Raw genomic sequence first — 22,358 nt, forward strand, 5'->3', positions numbered from 1 at the left:
GCCTTAAAACCCAAACAATGATACAACATTGTTGATAGAACTGCAGTGGGTGCCAGGGTGGGGCTGGGTCAGCAGCAACTTTGTTGGTGGAGGCACAAAAACAAAGAAACTAATTTGTGTAATTTATTTCGGCTAATTGGAAACATGAAAGAGAAATTAGGGATTGTGGCAGGACGAAGATTTAAGTACACTGCAAAACAAACGTGTGGCAGAAAATCAGAATTGGCCAGAACATTATGAAACATTCATTAAAACGAAGATAGTTTCCGATTTAAGGAACTTCTTTAACATTATTTGTAGACACTTCTCAAGTACAATATTAAAATTCTCTACTAAAGTGTTCCCTTTGGCTTGTAGTTCTACCTTTAGTTCCAGATTATCTCTATTGGCTCCTCACCCCATTAACACTTGGCCCTCAATCAATTGCGACACGTGTCTATAATGCTTAATAACAAGTTTCATTAATGTGCAAGACGAACCCTACCATTAGGATAATTGGGTAAAACTATTTTGTTTACTGCGGTGTTGATTGAGGGTTAGAGTTAATTAAACATAAACAAAAACGATGATTATTCCACATAAATTCAAGTTTTTAATGCTCGCCTGAAAGTATACTGCACTTTTTTCATCACAGTCTCTTTCTGTAGTTGCCTAACTACATATTTTAGTACATGTTACATACGTGACACATGCATGTGACACTTACCGATGTAAAGATACACCAAAATACAGAGCTACAAATAAGTGAATATCATTTTTCCCACCAACTTCTAACTCTTGACGCCATCCGGCCATTCGATTACTCTCTCTCTCTCCCAGTGCAAAAACTAGAGTCGCGGGGGGAATAGGGGTATGGCCAAACAATTGAATCCTATTTGAATTCTCACCTGCTTCCCGAATGTGGGCGACAGCGAGGGTGGCGGTGGCGATGCGGTGTTAATGCGCGTCGGTGGCGTATACAAAATTCGCTGCGATTCCATATTCAATCGGTCGAAGGCCTTCTCCTCCTGATGGAATTCATCCTCGCTGTTGGCCTCCTGCGGCACCACATCCGGATTTTTGTCCTCCAGGCTGGAATGACTGCCCATATTGCGGGACAGGGGCTCCGCGCTGCCCTTGTCCGCCTCTGTGGTGGTGGCATCCCCGCCATTGCCGTGCCGGCGTCCGCGCTTGCTGCGGAATTTGATAAAGATCACCACACAAATGGCGACCAGAATCAATGTGGCGATGACACCAACTAAGGCGCCCAGAAGCGGCGTCAATTGTACCAGCACCGCTGTCGACGAGGCTGCGATGGAATCGACAGGGAAAAAGCAGAAAGCAGATACGCGGTTAAATTGTGAAAAATTGAATGACAAAAAAGTGCGCACATTGATGCACAAAAAAGAAAACAATGCAGCAGCGGGAAAGCAATGTGGCAAAGTGACGACACCCGACCGACACTCACCTGTTCGCAACAATGGCGCTGAGAGCGTCCGTCCCCTCAGTCGGTGGGCCACCTTGCTGGGCCCCTGCGCATTCACTGCCGTCACTCGTATGACAAACACGGAATCGCTGGGCAAACGCTTCACCGTAAACTCCGGATACTTGTACGAGGCATTGTAGAGTATCTGACGATTCAGTTCATCGTAGATCTGCACATGGAAGTACTGGGGTATGCCACCATCGAAGCCAGGTATGCACTGGATTTGCAGCGAGTTGGCCGTGGCATTATATGCGGTACAGTTCTTCACCGCTTCGGGAAGATCTATGAGAGAGGATTAGGAGATGGAATTGATTAGTTTGGTTTATAATTTGGCATGGAAATTTACTCTGCTTCACTGCTCTGATTTGTCTTTATCTTTAGTTGTTTTTCCAATTAAAATGTGTCTATGATTCAGGTACTTCTTTTTGTAGTCTACCTGTCCCTGACCCTCAGTTGGACAAATTCCCTCAAGCCAACATTCTGCCTGCCATAAAACCGAAATTCTGGCTAGTTTTCAGGCCATGGTCAGCCGGTGGTTTTATAAATAAATGATGTGCGTTGGCAATTTATTGCATTTGATTATCAGATTACCGCCGTGTGCAGATTGCAGTTTGCTGCATCGGAAGGTGGAAACAAACATGCAGATGGCGTTGGTAAACATGGCTTTTATTGCTGTCAGGGACAGTACGGACAGTAGTCCCGTGGATGCTGCAACAACGCATGAGACGACATTGCAACGCGTTGAATTGCCACACGGCCGTGCAATGCAGTGCTGCGCCGTGCCATGCCATGCCAGGCAGTGGCGTGGAGGAGTCGAGGAGTCTGTCTGTGGGCCAAATGTAAATAACGAGCACAGATTCACTCACCTCACGAGCGAGGCGGTGGCTACGTGCTACGTGCAACAATTATCTACTGGCCAGGCACGCAACGAGTCAGAGTCATGCCACCCAGAACCACAACCCCAATTGAGTAAACATGTTTGCTGTTGCGTTGGTATTTTGTTATGTGCCAATCGATGTGAAATTAATTAAATATTTTTTTTTCCACTTTTCCACTTGCCAATACCCTTCTTGCGGTACACAGGGGGTAGTGGGTGTTCTATCCATTGTATTGTGTATCTAATCTAAACATATCTATGTCCTGACTCCCATCAGACACCCTAGAGACAGACGGCTGCTACTCCCCTTCGAATGATAGTTCTTCTAGGGTATCCAAATGTCTACTATCCTTTGTCTTTCCCGTTTTTTCTTTATCTTTACACTACTGAATGGACACTGAGTGTCCGCGTGGCAGATAACTCACCTGCCGGCTGTATGTGGTACCAGCAGGGCTGGCTCTGGCCCATCGGGCTGTTGGCCACGCAGGAAATGGCGCCGAAGCTCTCGTAGCTCTCCACGTGGTAGCTGTACACGTTGTTCAACGGGGGCGCCGACGTTGTGGTGGGCATGGTCATGGCCTGGCGATGATGCTGCTGCTTGTGCAGTGCGGCCAGCCGCTTGCGCTCCACCAACTGCAGGGAGGACGAGCCGCCAGAACTGGATGCGTGGTGGCCAGGGCTGTTGTGGGAGTCGCCGCTGCTGCTGCTGCCGCCACTCGACGACTGACCCTGCAGCAACTGGGGCAGCTGTTTCCGCTGTGGCTGTTTGTTCTCCACATGGTTCTTGTGCACCATGTTGGAGTAGACCATTTGCGTGTAGGGCGTCTCCTCGCCATAGTCCTGATAGCCATCCAACTCGTGCCCCTCCGCTGCGTAGTCCTCGTCCTCGAAGCGAACGGCCGACATGTCCACGATGCTGGCCGTGCGTCCGTGCCGTCCGTGGAGCAGTCCTCGCTGCAGTCCGTGTGTGTGCTTCCGTTTGCTGCGCTGATAATATCCGCCCAGGTCCGAGCCGGAGCCCGGACCGGACCCGGAAGTCGATTTCAGCGACAGCAGAACCGGTCCCAGTTGGGGCAGCTCGATGAGGCTCTCCAGCGAGTTGTTGAAGTGCCACTTGTAATTTAGATTATCGAGTGGATTCGCGTCCACCTCGCAGGTGATGTTGATTGTCTGCTTGAGTGCCGCACGTATAATCGTCGAGTCCGACTTGCAAACGGGTGGATCTACGGGGTGGACAGCGGACAGAGAGAATGTGTTTGGGGGCAAACAGAAGTGCAGATTGAAGTCAAGTTGAGTCAAATTAGAAGTGTGGGGGTGGAGAGGAAGGGATTGTCAGAGTGGCACTTACATTTCACGTCCAAGTAAACCTCGTTGCTGGACACGCTGCCCTGGAGGTTGCTCGCCCGACAGAAGTACTGCCCGTGCGAGGACTTTGAGATGCCCTGCAGCACCAGCGTCTGGTTGGAGATGATTATTCCACGCGATGAGTGCAGTTGCTTGTCCTGTGTGTGTGTGTGTGTGTGTGTGTATGCCAGATAGGTGAAGAGAGAACAAAGAGGTTAAAGTTGTGTTCTGGGATGGATGTGCTTTTCATTCGAATATTTCGAGTAGAAATTGTAGAAATTTACGATATTCAATTTACGAGGTTGTATTTACGATATTTATTTTACGGGATTGGTAAACCATAAACGCAATATCGTAACTTTAATATCGTAAGTTACGATATTGTGTTTATGGTATTGATTTTACGATCTTCGGTCTACGATTTTCTATTTCACTCCATATTGGAGCTCCCTAAAATGTCTCTTCTTGATTTGGTCTAATTTACGATATTCAACTATGAATGCCCAAAAATCAATCTTCTACTCACACTGTGATACCACTCAACGCGCGTTATCGCCGGATTTGCCTTCACATCGCACTCCAGATAGACATCCGATCCTTTGAGCAGATTATTCGGATCCAGTGGAGCCCCGAGATTCAGTATAACAATGGGTGCATCTAGAAATGATTCGAGAAATGAGCTTTAAATGTACCCTCTTTGGCTGAGAAAACGTCCTCTACGTACGTGTCACATTTAGCACACGCGAATCCTTGAGGTACAGTCCCGTATTGCCATTGCCGAGCGTTGTCATCACCGTGGTGTGACCCTCGTGCAGCTGCTGGGAGGTAATGCCCGCACTCAGGGAAATGGAGCAGACCACCTGCCGTTCATTGTCCTCCGGTACGGGTATCAGCATTAGCTCGGAAATGGTGGTATTCCCATCAGCAGAGGTCTAAGATGATAATGATGGTTCGATATAATTGTCGGGATTCTCTCCTCTGTGATGACAATGACTTACAGATTGCGAGGCTCCTTTTAGGATTTGTCCAGCCTTCGACCAAATGATATGCGGCGGTGGACGAGCTCCGATGGCAGTGCAGGTTGCATGGGTGCGAGTGCCGGCCACCACTGCATGATTCAGACCCTGCAGCAGCAGATTGAGCGGCGGAACTAAGAAGGGGATGGGAATATTTAAAGTTAGAATTGGGTTCCACATGATTCTATTAGTTTTATTCAGCCCCTGGGCAATTGGTCTGCCATCAGGCGTGTGATTAAGTTTACGATATTCAGTTATTACCCCCACAAGGACAGCGACACAGCCCGCAAAATTCATATCCAAGGCTCTATACTTCCGCCACATTTCCATGTACATGCATGCATATATGGGGCGACCTTTATGGAAATGTTCATTATTTATGACACACATTTTATTATGCCCATCATTGGACGCCACCGCCATGGGACCCACAATACGATTAGCATGGAGACCGACAGGGCCACTCTCTGTCGCCCGCAGAACCATAAATGTGCATAAATGTGGAGGCAGTCAGTCCGTGCGACATGCGCGTCCTTGCGAGGCAATGACAAAACTTTAATTACATTAATTTCCATGCGAAATGTCACGCCCACTAGCCCTGCCATGACACCCACAAAACCTGCTCACTGTCACTGTCCTTGAACTGTTTTGGCAGAACAACCACAAAAAATGGTGGCTGAAAATTGTATTTAGCGGGCACAACTTACGATTCAAGTCGAGGATTACTTTCTTTGAGAGTGCCGGCACCACATGCCCGTTGGTTGCCTGGCAGGTGTACATCTGAAAGAAATTGAATCATTTATATATTACAATTATTACTAATATCCAATATCCCAACAATATCCAATAAAACAGAGGGGAAGAGATGATAAATCAACCTGTTTAACATTTACTTCTAATTGCTGCAACACGACTCACGCAAAGACTAATCAATTATGCCCCAAGCTCTTGCTCCACCTCTGTTCCTCTCTCTCTCTGGGTTCGAGCTAGACACACAGAAATCGAAACCAAACACAAGAGTTCAAAAGGTTGGAAAATGTACGACTATATTCGATAACATAAATTCCCCAGCTACAAGTATTTTCTGGATATTAGTGGTTGCTGCTGGACTGTGGCTAGTAATTTGATACTTTTTGTAAATGTTAAACACACACAAACGCACACATTTTGGACATTTTATTGGGCCAAAAAGGAAAATTGTAACGTTGTCGTGCCATCAAAATATTTGCATAACTTTTGGGGTTCGCCGCATTGCCAGCTCTAAAGTCTCGTTTCTCGTTTCTCGTTTCTCGATTGGAAAATTAGGTCATAAATTTCTATCTGGTTACACAATATAATATGTCTGTATCTATCTGTGTACACTCCGGGACTCTTGTTGAGGCAGGCAGGGGGTCTAAAGTGGGTTCGTTCACGCACAGTGGGTCATCAAAGTGTCTTTAGGTGTTTATTGATCTCGAACGGTTCTCGATTCTTGCCGTGGTTTTCCATTTTCCATTTAAATCGATTGTAGCTCACACTTAAGCAATCAAAATTGATAATTAATAATTGAGTTATGACATTTTTATGCAGTGTTTTTCTGTATTACTTTATGTATGGAATGTACGACAATGATTCGGTTTTAGTACTTTACCCTGGAGAGAATATTGATTTCATTGTTCTTCTTACGATGTACAATTAATTGTATGAAATTTCCTTACGATTTGGAACTTCTAATTCACAAAAGATGTTTAATTTGTGACTATCAATCAATGTGACTTCGTTTGGCTTATCATTGATGAATTTGCTATGCTTTTTTAATAGATTTTACATCTAAGATTTGTCACCTTTATGCACTTTTCCACCTATCATTCCACCTCATGATATTCATATGAAAACTTCCTATATAAGTCCCATCGCTACCACTTCACAACGTTCATTCATACGTCATCTTTAGGTTTAAGCCCATAACTTTTGGTATTACATGACCAGCATTCAAGTGATTCCAATCCATTGCCAGCCACTAGAATCAACACAAAAGACTTGGCAGGCCAACAATTTGTTGAACCCACAGGATGGATGGGGCAGGCGCGGGCACTGGCACATCTGAATGGCTGGATTAGTGCGGCGTAACAATAATGTTCATTACATGGACCCGGAGGGAAATCCGCTTAGAATCAACAGAACCGAACAGAACAGAGCAGAAAAGAACAGAGAACAGAGGAGGGGAGAAAGAGAGCAACCACATGCCACCCAGGGAATGCAGGCCGTTGCATTTGATTTCTATTAGCCATTGTGCGGCCACGGCGGTCGCGCTTGCCACACGGAGCGCTGTCATTAATGGGGGCCCGCTGCTCATTGTGGCACACCGAAAATAAATGGCCAGCCGCGCTCAGGGAGCCGCAGAGAGAGCATTGTGCTGGCCCAAAAATAGAGGAGGGCTTTGTTCCATTCAAAGCGAGAGCCGTAAATATGGCTTACGATATTTGGAGCGGGCCGCAACGACAAAAGGGCACTGGAACCGGTAGAGGTCACTTACCGTCAAGAGATCCTTTCGCTGTATGTTCTTCAGCCGCAGGACATTGCGCACCGAGCCGTCGGGCAGCACCTGAAAGGAGTCGTCGATCAGGGCATGCTCGCGCCACCACGAAACCCTTGGCGGTGGCACGCCCCCACTGGACAGACACGTCAGGTCGATGCTGTCACCCTCGAGATAGGGTCCCGCTGTCTGTTCGCGTATCTCAGCCCCATGGTTATCCAGTATCGTGAGCTGTGTGGGCGGCACTACACAAGGGAAGACAGTAGTTAGTGCTACGGCTCTGGAGGGTGGAGGGTGGAGGGTAAAGGGTTTGAGGGGAAAGCTCACCTAGAACTGTCACATTGATGCGCCAATTCCGTGTTGGCGATTTGTGGAAATCCACTCGGCACTTGTACAGACCCGCGTCCACAGTCTGAATATTCTTGATCCGAAGTGCAGGCGGATTTGTGTCGTAGTGGAAGTGGGCCTTCTTGTTGAACACAGTGTCGTCCGCCCAGGGTATGGCCTGATGCAGGGGACGTCCACGGGCATCAAAGCTGCAAAAATGAAAAGACAATTAATATAAACAGATAAACAGAATCGTAGAAGCTAAATTGGTACGAAAAGACTTGAAGATATTGATTGAGTATGGACTAAAGAAACATTCAAGAAGATGGAACAAATTGGGTAAAAATGTAGCTTCTGAAACTAAACTTGAGACTGAATAAAAATGCAAATTAATTCTACTTTTAATTACCTAAACTTTTACTACAACTCACAGCGTTCTCCCCTCATGACACGCTTTGAAATAAACCTTCCATCAATCTGTGCTCGAACAATTAATTGAACATAAAATTGAGTTCCATAATAAAAGACCCCTTTGACACGTTTTAGACAAAAACACACCTTACGCTGCCAGGGCCAGAGCCCTGGCCAGGCCAAAATTGTGTTGGCCATTGGTTCATTGATTTTATTGTTCAAACAATTGAGGAGACAACGACGGGACAAGTGAAATGTGTGTCAAATCCAGGGAATCCACTAAAAATAGAATACTTAATTAGCTTTCGCCTTGGGAGCCACAACTATTTTCAGACACCAAATACCACTATCAAGGGGAGGGAGAGGGCGAGGGAACAGTGCAATGAATGGCCGAAAGGCAACTTTGTTTTTTTTATTGTTATGGCAAAGCGTTTTTTGTTTTATGGCCCTCTGTGTTCTATGCATTTTGACAAAGTGCCGCATTAAATGTCAACGACGGCCCAAAGGCCTCATCCCCCACACGCCCCGTCTATCAGCGAGCCAAATCGTTAAATGCATTTACAGAACTTTTGATTTCCATTTGCTTTCAGTTTTTATTCGCGGTCTTTGTTTTTCTTTTTAGAATTTTTAAATGGTCGCATTTAAATTGGTTTTCATTCTCTTTTTTTATAGATTTTTCTATACCCATTTGTCGCTCAGAACATGGGGCGTATTGTGGTTTGTGTAAATGTGTGCAACCGCTTGAGGGAAACCGGTTTCTGGTTGAGTTGAGAGAGCGCGAAATACAACAAAAATAGATGCGGTTTTGCTATGCCTTATCAGCGAGCACAATTTTGCGTAGTTTACTCCACCCCTCCCTTGGCCATTTTTGGATTTTTGGATTTTTGGCTGTGTGTTTCTCTAAGAACTTTCTTGAGTGTAAGAAAAAACGGTTCTATAAATGTCAACAACATTAAGTTTCTTCCTCTCATATTTTCCACACATAATCGAGCGTGTTCAAGTGAGTGAAGTTGAGTCAGTTGAGTGAAAACAGGGAAACTATTTTGCATTTTCCTGTATGCCTCAGTAGGGTATGCGCACGAGGGCGTTAATTCCATTGCATCGAGCCGGCAGAAGTGCGCTTTTCCATTTTTATTTTATAGTTCAATTAATTAATTGATCAATTTAGCGCTTGTTCTTTTTCGCCTTGCGGCTTAAGCGGATTCCAATTTTATTTATACTTTTTATTTCACTTTGTTTTCCACGAGAATTAAATGTTTTTTGCTTTTATTTGTTTTCTTCGTGGTGTCGCGGTTTTTTCTGGCTTTAAAGGGCTTTAAAAAGGCCGCAAGGCATTAAAATTTCGTGTGGAGACTTTTGGACGATCAAAATCCACATGGAAGCACTTTTAAATTCTCCGGGTTTCGACTCTCTGTGAATTATGGGTAAAAATCTGTTCTACTGCAGAACAAAATCTTTGGAAATCTTAGACAAAAAGTTTAGATTGATGTTTAAGAAAATGCAGTTTAAGTTTAGGTTCAGTTGTGAAAACTTTACTCGATTATCGCCTTTTTTTGACACAGATTATCTCACATTTTGAATGGATCACGGGGCCCGGCCCCCATTGCTGGCCTCTCGGGATGATTTATCATTGGAGCCCATTGGAGCCCACAAAACACATTGGGAAATGCACTCGAAGAGCTAAAGCCAAAGCCAACAATGGAACACAGAAGTAAGTGGCACAAGATGGATGGGATATTTGTTAATGGATTTTAAAGATAATTAAATTATGCTCCAAGACGTGGAAGCGAGAGAGAGGCAGCATACCTTGCTGGAAGCGGGGCTAGAGTGGCAAGAGGTTATCTCATGGGTTATCCGGGGCAATTGGAAAACAAATTTCCCATGCAATTAATCTCTCGACCTTTTGCCGAGCGTTTTGGCCACATTGAAATTTCCAGCACGCAGCCAGCGAGAACCCAGCACAGAAACAAACAGAAACAACAGAAAGAGAATACAAAATTTATGAAGTGTAGAAAGAGCAAATTAAAATTGATGGAAAACAATAAAGAAATGCGGGCGGAGTAGACCCCGGAATGGGGAGGGGGAGATATCTGCATAAACCACCAACTTTATGCGGTCATAAAAGCTGAAGCATGCCACCTTCTCTCACCCCACAACAGACTTTCACTCATTTTCCTCTCACGTTCGAGTGGCTGCGGTAATTGCAATCGCCGCCAGCGAGGTCACACCGTGGACCACATGAATGCACAACCCTCCAGTGTGCGCTGCGCATTGACACTTTGACTTGAAATTCATCGATTTTTGTTTGGCATATACCCTACACCCTACATGTTTGTCCAGCAAAAGAGCAACTGAAGCAAAAGGAGACGAATCTTTGTGTGAATATTTTATACTTTTAGAGAAATTTTATCACAATCATTCTCTATCTGTCTGTGAAAATATCTCCCTTTAAGGGTATGCAAAGCATCTAACAGCCAGCCAGCCTTTGCTTCCGTATTTTACGATTTATTCAACAAAAAAAGAGAAATGAATTTAATGGAAAATAATATAAAGAAGAAAAAAAATCAATTTCTGGTCTATTGCGCATCTCCGTCTCGTCTCCGCCTGCCTCTTCCTGGAAAATGGCAAAAGGAATACATACAACAGCAGTGAAAAAAAGACACAAAAAGTGAGTTGCCAACGAGCGACCTTTGAACCGAATTGCTGCGCTGCCAATCAGTCAGGCAGTGAGGCAGTCAGCCAGTCAGTGGCTGTATGTAATATCTAACAATTCTGTCTGCCTGCTGCTACACCTCCTGTCGTAACCTTTCACATGTGCACCCCACACACATGTTCACCACCTTCCTGTCACTCACCTTTCCGCCCACCATCTCGCCGGCACCCCCCACAAAAACCTTGCGACATTTCCTGGCCCACTGCCTTACAATGCACGAGAATTTTCTTTGCTTTTTCGTTGCTTCTCCCTGATGATGAGCTTGTTAAAAATTGTTAAGGAACGAGTATAGAGAGAGCCTCTACTGTAAACCCCCACATCGCTGCACGTCGCTTCTTCTGTGTAAATAATGTTTATATCGACAAATTCAACATAAATGCCTCACGCTAATAGAATTTGTAATGAGACCCGCACACCCCATTCCCAGCCCAACCACCTACCACTGGGGGGCCTCAATTCATAATTGCCTGAAACTCCCCCAACGGAATCAAACTCGTATTCCGTATGGGTCGTTTGGCTAATGCCAACAACAACAAAAAATAAAATTATTAAGTGAAATTCATTTAGGTGACACTTTAGCGTGGTGTTACTGTGGAATAATCCCATGAGGGGAACAGAAAAGGTGTTCTAAATCCTTAAAATTGAGTAAAGAACTGGGCTTAAGGCATATTTTAAAAGAGATTTTGCAGGAGAAGTTTTATAAGTAAGGAAAGCAAAGGGAATGAAAGCTTGAAAGCTTTGCCATGGATAAGAGTACGAAAGTGTAGGGAAATTGTAAAGCCTATGCCATGATGATATTATAATTAAGCTGCCATACATATTGGGGTGCCAGAGAAGCCTCCAAGGAACAGGGACAGGGAGTCCCCTTAACTTTACAACTCTTTCTAACTTCTTCTCTTGCTTAGTTATTAAATGTCTGTCTTTATTTTTAACTTACGTATAGATGGGCTTCACATTGCCCTGACGATACCAGATGACCAATTGGACCTTGTCGGCAATCATTGTACCTGGCAGCAGATCGCAGGGTAGCGCCACCTCTGAGCCCACGGCTGTCAGTACCTCCGATAGGGGTCCTGCAAAAAGGTAAGCAAATGTATAATACATATTAACAAATGGTAATGGATAGTGCAAACATATCTACATATATATATTTTAGATGTAAATGCATAATTTCTATGGCTTTTGGAGGTTTTTGTGTGTGTGTGGGGGGCGGGGGCGGGGAAACAAACGCTTTTGTGGTTTCACTTAATTGAAATATGTGAACTCTGACCTGACCCTGACACTCCGCCCGCCGTCTCGTGCTTTTGTGTATACTGACAAAACTATAAATTGACTGACAGCTTGATTTCCCTTTGATGATAAGAGGCCCACAGTCGTCGCTGAAAGGGTTTCGGAGACGACTGCGCACAGTCCCATTGTGCGGATTCCAACATGGAGACATCATCATCATCATCATCGTAGACATCGTTGTCGTAGCAGTGTCACCGCACAGCGAGTGGCGCCTCCACAGCCATCAACATCGATGGCATGGCGCTGTGCGTGCCGTTCAGCCCAAAGGCTGGTTGGGGACTTTAGCTTCAATTAGTTGTGCGGCCCCCCCCTGGAGATGGGCGCGTGACACGACCATGGAGACCCATACATACGTAGATGTCACGCTGGCTGCTCTTCCCTCCCGCCATTTTCAGGGTGTCGTGGAGCGATTGGTATGTGTGTATTTGGTATTATCAAGAGGCATTGTAATTATACAAATTATATTTTCCATATTTTGTATTGCAACACCAACAACAGGGCGTTGTCGTACGTGCCTATATGTGGCATGCGGAGCAGCCCATAACGTTTACGTTGAATGAATGCGTTTCCAAAATATTAATCAATATTTATCTAGATTAGCTGTAGTACCTCCCAACCACTCCCCCGCGCTTCGACTGCTGCTTCTGTCCCATCTATGGGAACCCTCTTTCTCTTCTGCTCTTTAGGCAACAAAATTCAATTATATTAATGCATTTTTATTCGGTTAATGGAGAATTTTTCAATGATTGAGAGGAAAATTACGCATTTCGGTGATATGTGGCATCTGGAAATTGGGGAAATAGGAAATGAAGAGTGTACATATACGGCACTCGTATGGCGAGTGTATTTTAAGTTAATTAATGCAAATTAAATGATGGAATGGCAAATAAATGCATGGAAATTGTGGTTGTAGGTGAAAGAAATGGGTATAGAATGGGCTTCAAATGAGAAAGGAGTAACACTGACAGTATTATAATTAAATTAGAGTTAATTAAATGAATTACATAGGAATTGAAGAGGAATACAATTACGATTACATAGAAATATAATGAGAAGGGAATACTTATAATTGTAGGGCTTAAATGGGAATAGAATGAGAAGCGAATGAAAACAGAACAACAAAACGGCATGAAGTGTGTTTGATATAAGTTAAATTTGTATAAAATAACCCAAAAATGTCTAGATACATAATTTTACATCAAATTGCTATAGAAATAAACCAAATTAGAAACAGTAAGCATTTAGATCTGGTAAGGAATGTTTCCAATTAGTTTTCTGGTTGCTTTTGGATAGGCTATGGCCTATAGGATTAACCATAAATAAGCGGTTCCTTAAGCGGTTCAATTGCTCACAAAATTACAAGAATTTCCTAATGAGAAACAATATCCAAAATGTCGATCATTCGTGCCACTCACTCGGCACTTTCGTTCGTTAGCATTTCCGGATTTCCGAGCCATAAGTAACATTTGCCATTAGGCAATCGCAATCCTCCTTCAGCGATATGCATAAACACACTTAAACAAATTAAGGGCCCTTGCCCCCCGAGAGGGCTTTGAGAGGCGCCACAGAAATAAAATAAAAACCGAACCAAACTGAACTGAACTGAAGCGACGCAACGCAAAGCGAAGCAATTGGTAATCGGATGAATGATATAATTCATTGAGGCCCCCAAATGCAATTTGTTATGGCACCGAAATGAAAATGAAAATGGGAATTTGTATTTGGATTTGGGTCAACAGATCAAAGCGATTAGGCGACTACGAACAACCAAATGAGTTACAGATACAAATGGACAGGGGAAAGAGGAGATGCCTATGGAGAAAGAGTTCAATTACTAATTGCAATCAGTCGAACAAATGTTCACAGACGCACAAATGACTCTGAACTTTTGCAATCGATTCTGATTCTCTGATCTATTTCGATCTGTTCGATTTTGAATGCATGGCGGAAATTAGTTGTTGTGGGGGGACCCCCTCACTGGAGCCCAAGAGATTTATTGTCACACGCTCCGAATTGGATGGATTGATATTGATTGAATGATCGCTGCTGCCACAGCCCAGCCGGACCAGTGGTTGGGGAAGGTGCATTTAAGTGTCGTTCTGATTTCTATTTTTATTGGCGGGGAAATATTTTGACAAATTTCGTTGGATCCGTTTGCTGACTGATGGACATTTGGCTGCTAATGGTGCATGCAACAGATTTCCCGGCTCATGTATTCTATAATTAAGCGGAACATCGCATTGAGGAAAGAGACCGCCTGGCAGGCAGGCAAGACACAAGCAACGAAGCAGCGAGCAGCAAGATGTTGTTCGTTTCGTGGCCCCGATGTTGTCGCCTCATAATTGTGCCACTTAATGTGGGAGTCAACATGATATGACATGGTATAAAGTTGTTTGCTTGTTTCTCTCCCTTTTTATCCGTCAAAAACACACAGAGAGAGATGGGGATAGAGGTTGTTGCATTGAAGAACTAATACTACTTTCGTTGGCAGTCCTCGAGCGACTGAAGTTCGTGGAATATGGGCATCATATGCCCAAAGTTCAGAGTGCATCTGGGAATGGATGGAATAGTACATTCAATATTCTTGGAAATTCTCAATGAAATATTTAATCTTTGATGTTGTTGAGGGAGTTATGTATGTCTCCCTTTTTACATTTCCCAGCTGATTCTCATGTCTTCTTTTCATTCAACTTTAATAATTCGAAGAACTAAAAGTTAACCTAGGAGTGGGTTCGGAATAGAAAATGGATTTTTACTACAGAAAGGAACAAAACTAATCTACCATTTTCGTTGCTTCAACTGATCGGAAACTCTCTCTCCAAATACCGCTTCCCAGTCCAAATTACAAGGCATTTTCTCCGCACACAAGTTAGGCCCAGTTGCATGACCCCCGTGGGCACACAACCAGTGAGAGAGAGAGAGAGAGCTCGTAGAGCTCATTTAGAACTTTTGAGAAAACAAACAATAGCCCAAGTGCCATAAGCAATTATCCAGTTCATTCGTCATCCGTGCATTTGCATCCACCAACGCGAGCCATCGATCTGCTTCCGAAGCTATTGATTTATTTATTTGTTTTGCCTGCAACTGTGAAAATATTTTGACAATAGCCTCAAGTGATTCCTAAGCTGCATGTCGATGAGGTAATTATTCAGATCATTTGTTGTTGCACACGCTGCAGGGGCTCCGGGAGAAAGCACTCCGAAGAGCGCACAGTGTGAGATCTTTGAAGCTTTTTTTCTGTTCTCCTGGCGCCAAACAATGGCATAAACGAAGAAAACTTGCCGGCCATACATCCAGTAAATAAATCAAATCCGAAATGTTTATGCTTTCTTTTCAATAGCAGTGTGGGAGGGCGGGGTACAACAATATCTATAAATGGAATGAAATGTGTCGGGTGTGTGCCAGTCAATTCTTTACAAACGGCAGAGCAGAACTCCGACAGAGACTCGGGACCAACACCTGAACGATGGATGACAGCAGGAGCAGCAGCAGCAGCAGCAGCAAACGACAATCCGGCTAACAATTGACGACGACAAATTGCCAATGACTCAAATGACGCCATCAGCAATACTAGTAGCAACAACAATTTCTACAACAGTAGCTACAAAAAGTCCAGCAACAGCAACGGCAACGGCAATTGTCGTAAAATGTTTCTTATTTGATTTTTAGATACGCTTTGAAACAGCATGAACTGCGTAACTTGCTGAAGCTTTGCACAAATATTTAAACATATTGTGGAATATTTTAGAAATCCTTTCGGGGTACTATAAAATGCATTTTCATAAGTTTCCATCGACATTATCGCTTTATTCTGCACTGCCAAAGACATCGCTCGAACGGCAAGAGTAGCTAAAGCTTCGACTTTCGAAGCTTTTATTCATCTTTGGGTCGTTTCTTTTTGTGTTCCCTTTTATTTCTATATTTTCAAATAACAACAGCAACAAAGTCTTGTCTCTGGGTCTCTTTTTCTCTTTCTCTATGTATCTGCACGTGACCAATGACAATTTGCGAGCGACTGTCCATTTATGACCCGACTCAAGTATGGCTAGCGCCACGCCCCCTTCTCTCACTCCCCCCACTTACCACCACACTGCTGGTCAAGTCAACAAGCTTTAGTCGTTGTCGTCGATTTGTGCTTTAATATTTCCTGCAGGCGGCATTTGTCGAGTTTTAGGCGCCTCCATCAAAATGTCGTAGGCGGAAGTTGAAATTGCTGTTGCCTCGGCTGCTGATGTTGCCCCATGTTGGGGCATGGAATGAGAATGGTTAGGTAGTCATAATGCCAATAATACGATTGCCGATTGCCTTTGGTCCCAGATTGGAGTACAGTGGAGTGGACTCACCTAAATTAAGCCCAAAATTAGCTCCAGCAGAGCTGACAGTTTCCATAATGTGCTGCACAATGCTGTTCGATATTCTCCCTCCCTGCTGCCCCACCCACACTCCGAAACTTCTCCTTTAACTGCCTTTTGGGCTTGCCTAATAAAGTTCCTTTGTTATTCGTGCGCCATCGGAAGTTGTAAAATATGGAAAATATTGCCATTAACGTCTCTGTTGCTGATTAATTTCATTTGATTTTCATTAGATTGTGTTTGTTTATGCAGGAAGAGCCGCTCCAACTCTCTTTACGTTACGATTTATTGCCATATACTTTATTGTACGCTTTTGAATGTTGAAATTGTGGCTTGAAATTAAAATTGAATATCAGAATAAATTCGATGCAAGTCGCTTAAGTTATGTTTAAGTAAAACTGAGCAATTTGAGGACTTTTGAACATCTTTAAGTAACGACTGACAACTCTCTTGTATAACCCGTCAATTTCCAATCGAGAACGTTTCAGCACCCCCAAACCGGCCACACGGATGGCGTGTCTGACCCACATCATGTATACCCACACGATGGCCGTCCATTGCCTGCCCAAGGCATAACCTTACAGGTACCTAAAATATTTCTCTATATTAATATTTATGTAACCCCCCAACCACAACCCCACCCCCACATTGTATATGTAGTTATATTATTTATAACAAACATTTTCCCGACGAGTGGCTTTACTTTTATCATAATCTTGGTTCTAAAATCTCGCGCTCTTTGCATTTGTGGCAGCAAAACTAATTTTATGATGGATTACTTGGCTACGGGAATGGTGCCTTAGCCCACCCCTGCCTAGACTCCACCTTAGCCAGTGCACCCTGGCCCCTACTTTTGAATCGTAGGCAGTGTCATACACTCAAACTCCTCAGCGCTAGGCAGTGCCATGCACCCCTGCTCATAAATGGAATTAGGAATAGAAGGAGGCGAAGGTGGAGGCGGGAGTTTGAGTCGCTTGCATTCGCTTCGCTGTCCATCAAATGCAGCGCCCCCGTTGAGGTGTATCCCTCCACCCTCTGCCACTCTCTCTTGTGTTTCTCTGCCCCCTGTCCACTCGATGAACGTCAGAGTGCATTCGCCTCTGTTGACATTTGTAAAACGCAAACAGAACACGCACGCACAAGGGGATAGATAACCGGACATGGACACGGACACGGACACGGACACGGATAGATACAACAGATGCATATGCCCATAGAAGAAGTCGTAGTCATAGACGTAGACAGAGTCGCCTCTCCTAAGCCATCACTCAATGTGATTAGATCGTTTCTCGGGGGTAATCGAGTGCGCCGAATGGGGGGAGGGAGGAACAGATACAAGAGATATCTCGATGGATAGATAGTGGAATTCCAGACCTCAGGCAAGCGGAAAACTTCAGTATGTGGGAGCAACAATTGGGGTTCGATTTTATTGCTCAATGAAAATTCAAGGGAATGTTCGAAGAAATTCGAAACGTAGGTAAAACGTCGGGAAAGGAATGTGTGGGGAATGGTTATGGTTTGTGGCAGTGTGTGCTCCTTGGTAAGTGTTCTTTTTTCCCAGGTTTTAGTTTCAGTTGTAGTTCTCGCTTTTCTTTTTACGATATTGACACGGGAAATCGTGACTTTTCCCTAATGAACGGGATTTACACGTGTTTATGGCAGCGAGGGTTATACACTGTCTGGCGGGTCGCCTATTTCTCTCTTACTCTCTCTCTCTCTCTCTATTTACTGCAAGGAAGTGTTGCGCCGTCTGCCGTCTGCCTCTGTGTTTCTGTTCTCTTTTGTTGTGCAAACAGTCAAAGAGCAAAAAGTCAAAGCGGCACTATGATCTAAGCCCGCCAACACTGCCCCCTGCCCTCTCTTGCACTCTATCGCGTTTTGCTACAACAATAAGCTTCTCTTTCGTGCAGTCCGTCGCGGCCTGGCAAAGAAAAAGCTTTCAGACTGCATTAGGAGATATATAGACCACCAACAGTCACTGTACCAGCACACTCTCTAAGCTTACGCTCTTCCACTCGCACTCCCATTGTTGCAACTGCACTTCCACTCGTACTGTCTCACTAATACTTCCACTCAGACCGCTTCCATTCGCGCTCTCACAATCTAATCTCAATCGTACTTCCACCACTCCTCTCTCACCTTTGACAAAGCTCAGAGAATCGGAATCAGAGTGCTTCAAAGTGCTTCTGCTTCTTGGGAGAGAGCTGCCAACGGTTTGCCAAAAGTTTCCACATTTTAAATTCGCTTTAAGAGAAGTGCAACCCGGGTGGGTAAAGGGAGGAAGGTTCTGTGGCAACCTAATCGTTGTGCCACACGAAATTCATGCCGCATCAAATTACCGATCCTAGAGATACTCCACTCCGAAGCCAAAGAAGATATTATGCAAAATAATATATAATTTTGATAGCACCCAATTTGAGCCTGTCATAACAAGTCCTGTCCCACCCTCCCTACACCATGAACTCCCAGCCATCCTCGTCTGCGGGGAAAAAATCGATATATGTAAAAAATGTTTGCATGACTTTAGGAAATTTAGCAAACTTTTTCTCGTTTCCTTTGTTTTCCTTTCCTTTTCTCTGGTGCTGCTAGGGCATGCCCCAATATGAGGCTTCGTGGGATATGAAAAATATCTTTTAAATGCAATAAACCAACGAGAAAACGATACCAAGCGATGAAAGGAGGGTAGGAAAAAAACAAGACTCATAAAATTAATATGATATAATAAAGCAAAAATTTGCAAGCTGCCAAAACCATAACGATTGATTCTGAATTATAGCCCAAAGGCCGGACGAAAAAGAACTGGCTGTTGGTATGGAGAGAGGGGATAGGGGAGCACCGATACAAAAGGCCACTTTGCCGCAATATGTTTTGCCTGGAGGAGAGGAATGATGGAGTAATCAAATCGAATAAATAACACGCAGATACAAGAGAGAGACCCGCACAAAAAATGCAAAAAGAGAGTGGGAGTACAAGAGAAGTAGAGCGGGAGAGAGAAAAATGCATAAGTGCCGGCAACGAATAGAATTAAAACTAATTTTTCAAGTCTGAAAATATGACTACTAACGGATGGAACTGCAAATACCCTTTCTTCTCACCCCTGCTAAACATTTCCTTGTAGTCATCACACCCGCTGTTCGCGAAGGCAATGGGTACGAAAAGAGAGGAACAGCAGCAGAGCAGACGCAACCCACGAAATGTTCGGTAATCAATGGCACACTAAACAAAGAGAGGGAGAGAGAAGTGGCCGCAAGGAATTTCCAAGGGATTAGTTTGTCAGCAAACGGAGCGTTTAGGAGGGGAACCAGAATAGTGGGAGGGCGGTCGTCCACTTGCTCCACTTCCACGCGAGCACACGAGAATGAGTAGGGGGTGGGGAGGGAGCAGCGAGCACAAAATTAATCATGGCATTGTTCGACGCTTTTCCAAATAATAAATACTTCAGCGCGACTATAAAATAAATTACTCAAAATCATTTCACTGTCGGACAGTGTCGTGAAGGGGAGAGCAGCCACAAGAGAGAGCGCAGCATAGGAATGGGAATTGCCTGGAACGCAGCAGCAGCAGCAGCCGCCGCAGCCGCAGCACAGTGGATCATGACTTGAGGGATGTGTGTATGTAGTGGAGCATGATCAATTGGCAGCAGGAGTGTGCGGAAGAGGCGGGGGCGTGGTATGCGTGTTTGGACAGTTTTAACTTTTGGTTTCAGTTTTCCCGGTTTTCGCTGTGTGCGTGTGTCAACTTCAAATGAAAGCGAAATGTCAGGGGAATTTGTTGATCATTAATTATGTCGCACAAAAACATTTCAGCCACTTAGGGGGCCCCATGAATGGGAGGCGTACGCACGAGGGAGCACGCGGTAACGAAAGCAGCAGAAGTAACAACAAAAGCAATAACAACACCCTTCCCAGCAGCATCAGAGTCCAAGCGCAGACCCACAGCAACCACAAGATCCACAGCAGTAAAAGAATCGGAAAACCAAATAGCATACACAGAAACACCATCCACAACAGTATGAGTGATTGCCACACCACACCACCGAAACGGCAAGAGCATTTAAATTGCTTCTCATTTATTTTTCTTATTTACCCACCATCTTTGCTATTCCTCTTCTTTCACTTGCACACTCACGCCACTGCATCGCTTACCTGATGCTGTTACAATGAGAGTAACTTCTTGTGAGCAATGTCAATGTCAGAGAGAGTGAGAGTGGAAGAGAAGTTTGGGCAATCATTCACAAAAATTTCATTCATAGCCATACCAAATTTCTTTCTTCATCATTTGAAGGAAGTTGATCATTTATAATTATAAATATTAGTAATTATATCTATTATTCTTAATTTGTTTTATTCCTACAGATCAAAAAATACATTGCATGCACTACGCTACTTCGCTGTTAAAACCTTTGAGTGACAGCATAGGTAAATGAGTGCTGCGCATTTCCCAATCCGTTAACCTACTCTCTTCTACTTATTGGAAGTAGATCACGCTACCCGGCAGCCATCACAATTTCATCACTCTCATTTCGCAAAAAACATTAAACGGCATGGACGGAGCCACGGATCACGCGTGTGTTGGAGGTGTATGTTTTAAGCTGTGAGTCTTCGATATGTTAGTAAATGAGGTAATAAATCAATAAAGCGAATGCATTAGGCATATAAGTGTGTAATAATATTATAATTATTTTAACAAGCCAGAACAAATAGCAGTGTGGGCGAAAGAAGCAGCAAGGCGGAGCATGTGGTCATAAAGGAAAGCGAAAAAGAGGAAGCAGAATGCAAAGCAGAAGTTAAGTGTGAGCGAAGTGAAAAAGCAGTAAAAGTGAAATAAAGAAAAAGAGTGAAGGAAGAGCAGTAGGAACTAGAAAGAGCAAGGCTGGCAAATGGTCAAATTATTCCAATAAGAGAATATAACATTTCCAATTTTTTTTCGAGTGTTATACAAATCTAAAATGATGCAGTGTGTTGGCGGAAGATGCAGCGAATGCGGCCACGGAATAAATCATTTCGGCAAATGAATCATTAAAGCGAATGCATTAAGCATATAAATGTCTAATAATATTATAATTATTTTAACAAATTCAGAAAAAGTGGCAGTGTGTGGGCGGAATAAGCTACGAATGCAGAGAAGAAGCAGCGAGGCAGAGCATGTGGTTATAAAGGAAAGCGAAGAAGAGGAAGCAGAAGCAGAATGCAAAGCAGAAGTGTAGTGTGAGCAAAGTGACATGCAGTAAATTAGGAAAAAGAGTGAAGGAAGAGCAGTAGAATCTAGAAAGAGCAAGGCTAACAAATTATCAAATTATTCCAATAAGAGAATATAACAACCATTTCCAGTTTTTTATCGAGTGTTATACGGTGTTATACAAATCTGGAAAAGATGCCGTGTGTTGGCGAATCAAGAAAAGGGAGCGGAATAAATATTTTCGGCAAATGAATCAATAAAGCGAATGCATTAAGCATATAAGTGAAAAATATAATGTAATTATGTTAACAGACGAAGTGCAAGAAGAAGCAGAAGTAAAGTGTGAAATGAAATGAAGAGAGAGAATGGAGAAAGAGCAGTAGGAACAGCCAATTAAGTGAATAATTCCTATAAGAGAAAAATATATAACCTTTAAATATAAAAAAAATGTATCATTTTTTTCCAGTGTTATACAGTGTTATACAATCTTAAAAAGAAGTAACATGAAAATGAAAAAGGGCAGCAAGGCTCTAATAAGTGTAGTGCAGTGTAAGTGAAGTTAAGTGCAGTGTAAGTGCAGTGTAAGTGAAGTGAAGTGCAAGGAAAAATATCTGTTTGGCTGGAAAGGGGCTAATAGGCGCAACGATAAGCAAGTCTGGAAGACGAGTACAACGAGGAGCCACAAGGAACAAGGCTGGAAGATGAATGCAAATCTCTCAAAAAGAAAGCAAATGCTGTAAGTATTTTCAAACAATTCTTTCTCTAGTGATTTAAAAAGCTCAATTTCAAACCCTTTTTCCAGTGAAACACATTGTTATGCAACAATAAAATTATATTTTGTGAAAACGTTACGCAATATGAAGCTAAACT

The 22,358-nt window shown here is 43.7% G+C and overlaps 1 protein-coding gene and 1 long non-coding RNA gene across 4 annotated transcripts in view; one reads left to right on the top strand and one right to left on the bottom strand.

Annotated features, from left to right (window-relative positions):
- LOC117584278 overlaps positions 1-22,358 on the bottom strand; it is a 51,929-nt gene that overhangs the window by 1,505 nt on the left and 28,066 nt on the right. Inside the window, exons 3-13 of the mRNA XM_034273099.1 lie at positions 11,606-11,741; positions 7,545-7,753; positions 7,218-7,462; positions 5,410-5,482; positions 4,685-4,836; positions 4,411-4,618; positions 4,213-4,343; positions 3,691-3,844; positions 2,768-3,565; positions 1,448-1,747; positions 888-1,288 (exon numbers count right to left, since the gene is read on the bottom strand). Coding sequence (XP_034128990.1) covers positions 888-1,288; positions 1,448-1,747; positions 2,768-3,565; positions 3,691-3,844; positions 4,213-4,343; positions 4,411-4,618; positions 4,685-4,836; positions 5,410-5,482; positions 7,218-7,462; positions 7,545-7,753; positions 11,606-11,741 — 2,807 coding nt within the window. The remainder of the gene's footprint in view (positions 1-887; positions 1,289-1,447; positions 1,748-2,767; positions 3,566-3,690; positions 3,845-4,212; positions 4,344-4,410; positions 4,619-4,684; positions 4,837-5,409; positions 5,483-7,217; positions 7,463-7,544; positions 7,754-11,605; positions 11,742-22,358) is intronic.
- The window catches only part of LOC117584305, a 3,560-nt gene continuing 3,175 nt past the window's right edge, over positions 21,974-22,358 (top strand). The window contains exon 1 of one of the 3 annotated variants that reach the window (XR_004573837.1): positions 21,974-22,224. This is a non-coding gene — a long non-coding RNA (uncharacterized LOC117584305). The remainder of the gene's footprint in view (positions 22,225-22,358) is intronic. The other 2 variants (XR_004573838.1, XR_004573841.1) reach the window with 2 other exon arrangements.

Source organism: Drosophila guanche, unplaced genomic scaffold (assembly GCF_900245975.1).
Source record: "Drosophila guanche unplaced genomic scaffold, DGUA_6, whole genome shotgun sequence".
NCBI lineage: Eukaryota > Metazoa > Arthropoda > Insecta > Diptera > Drosophilidae > Drosophila > Drosophila guanche.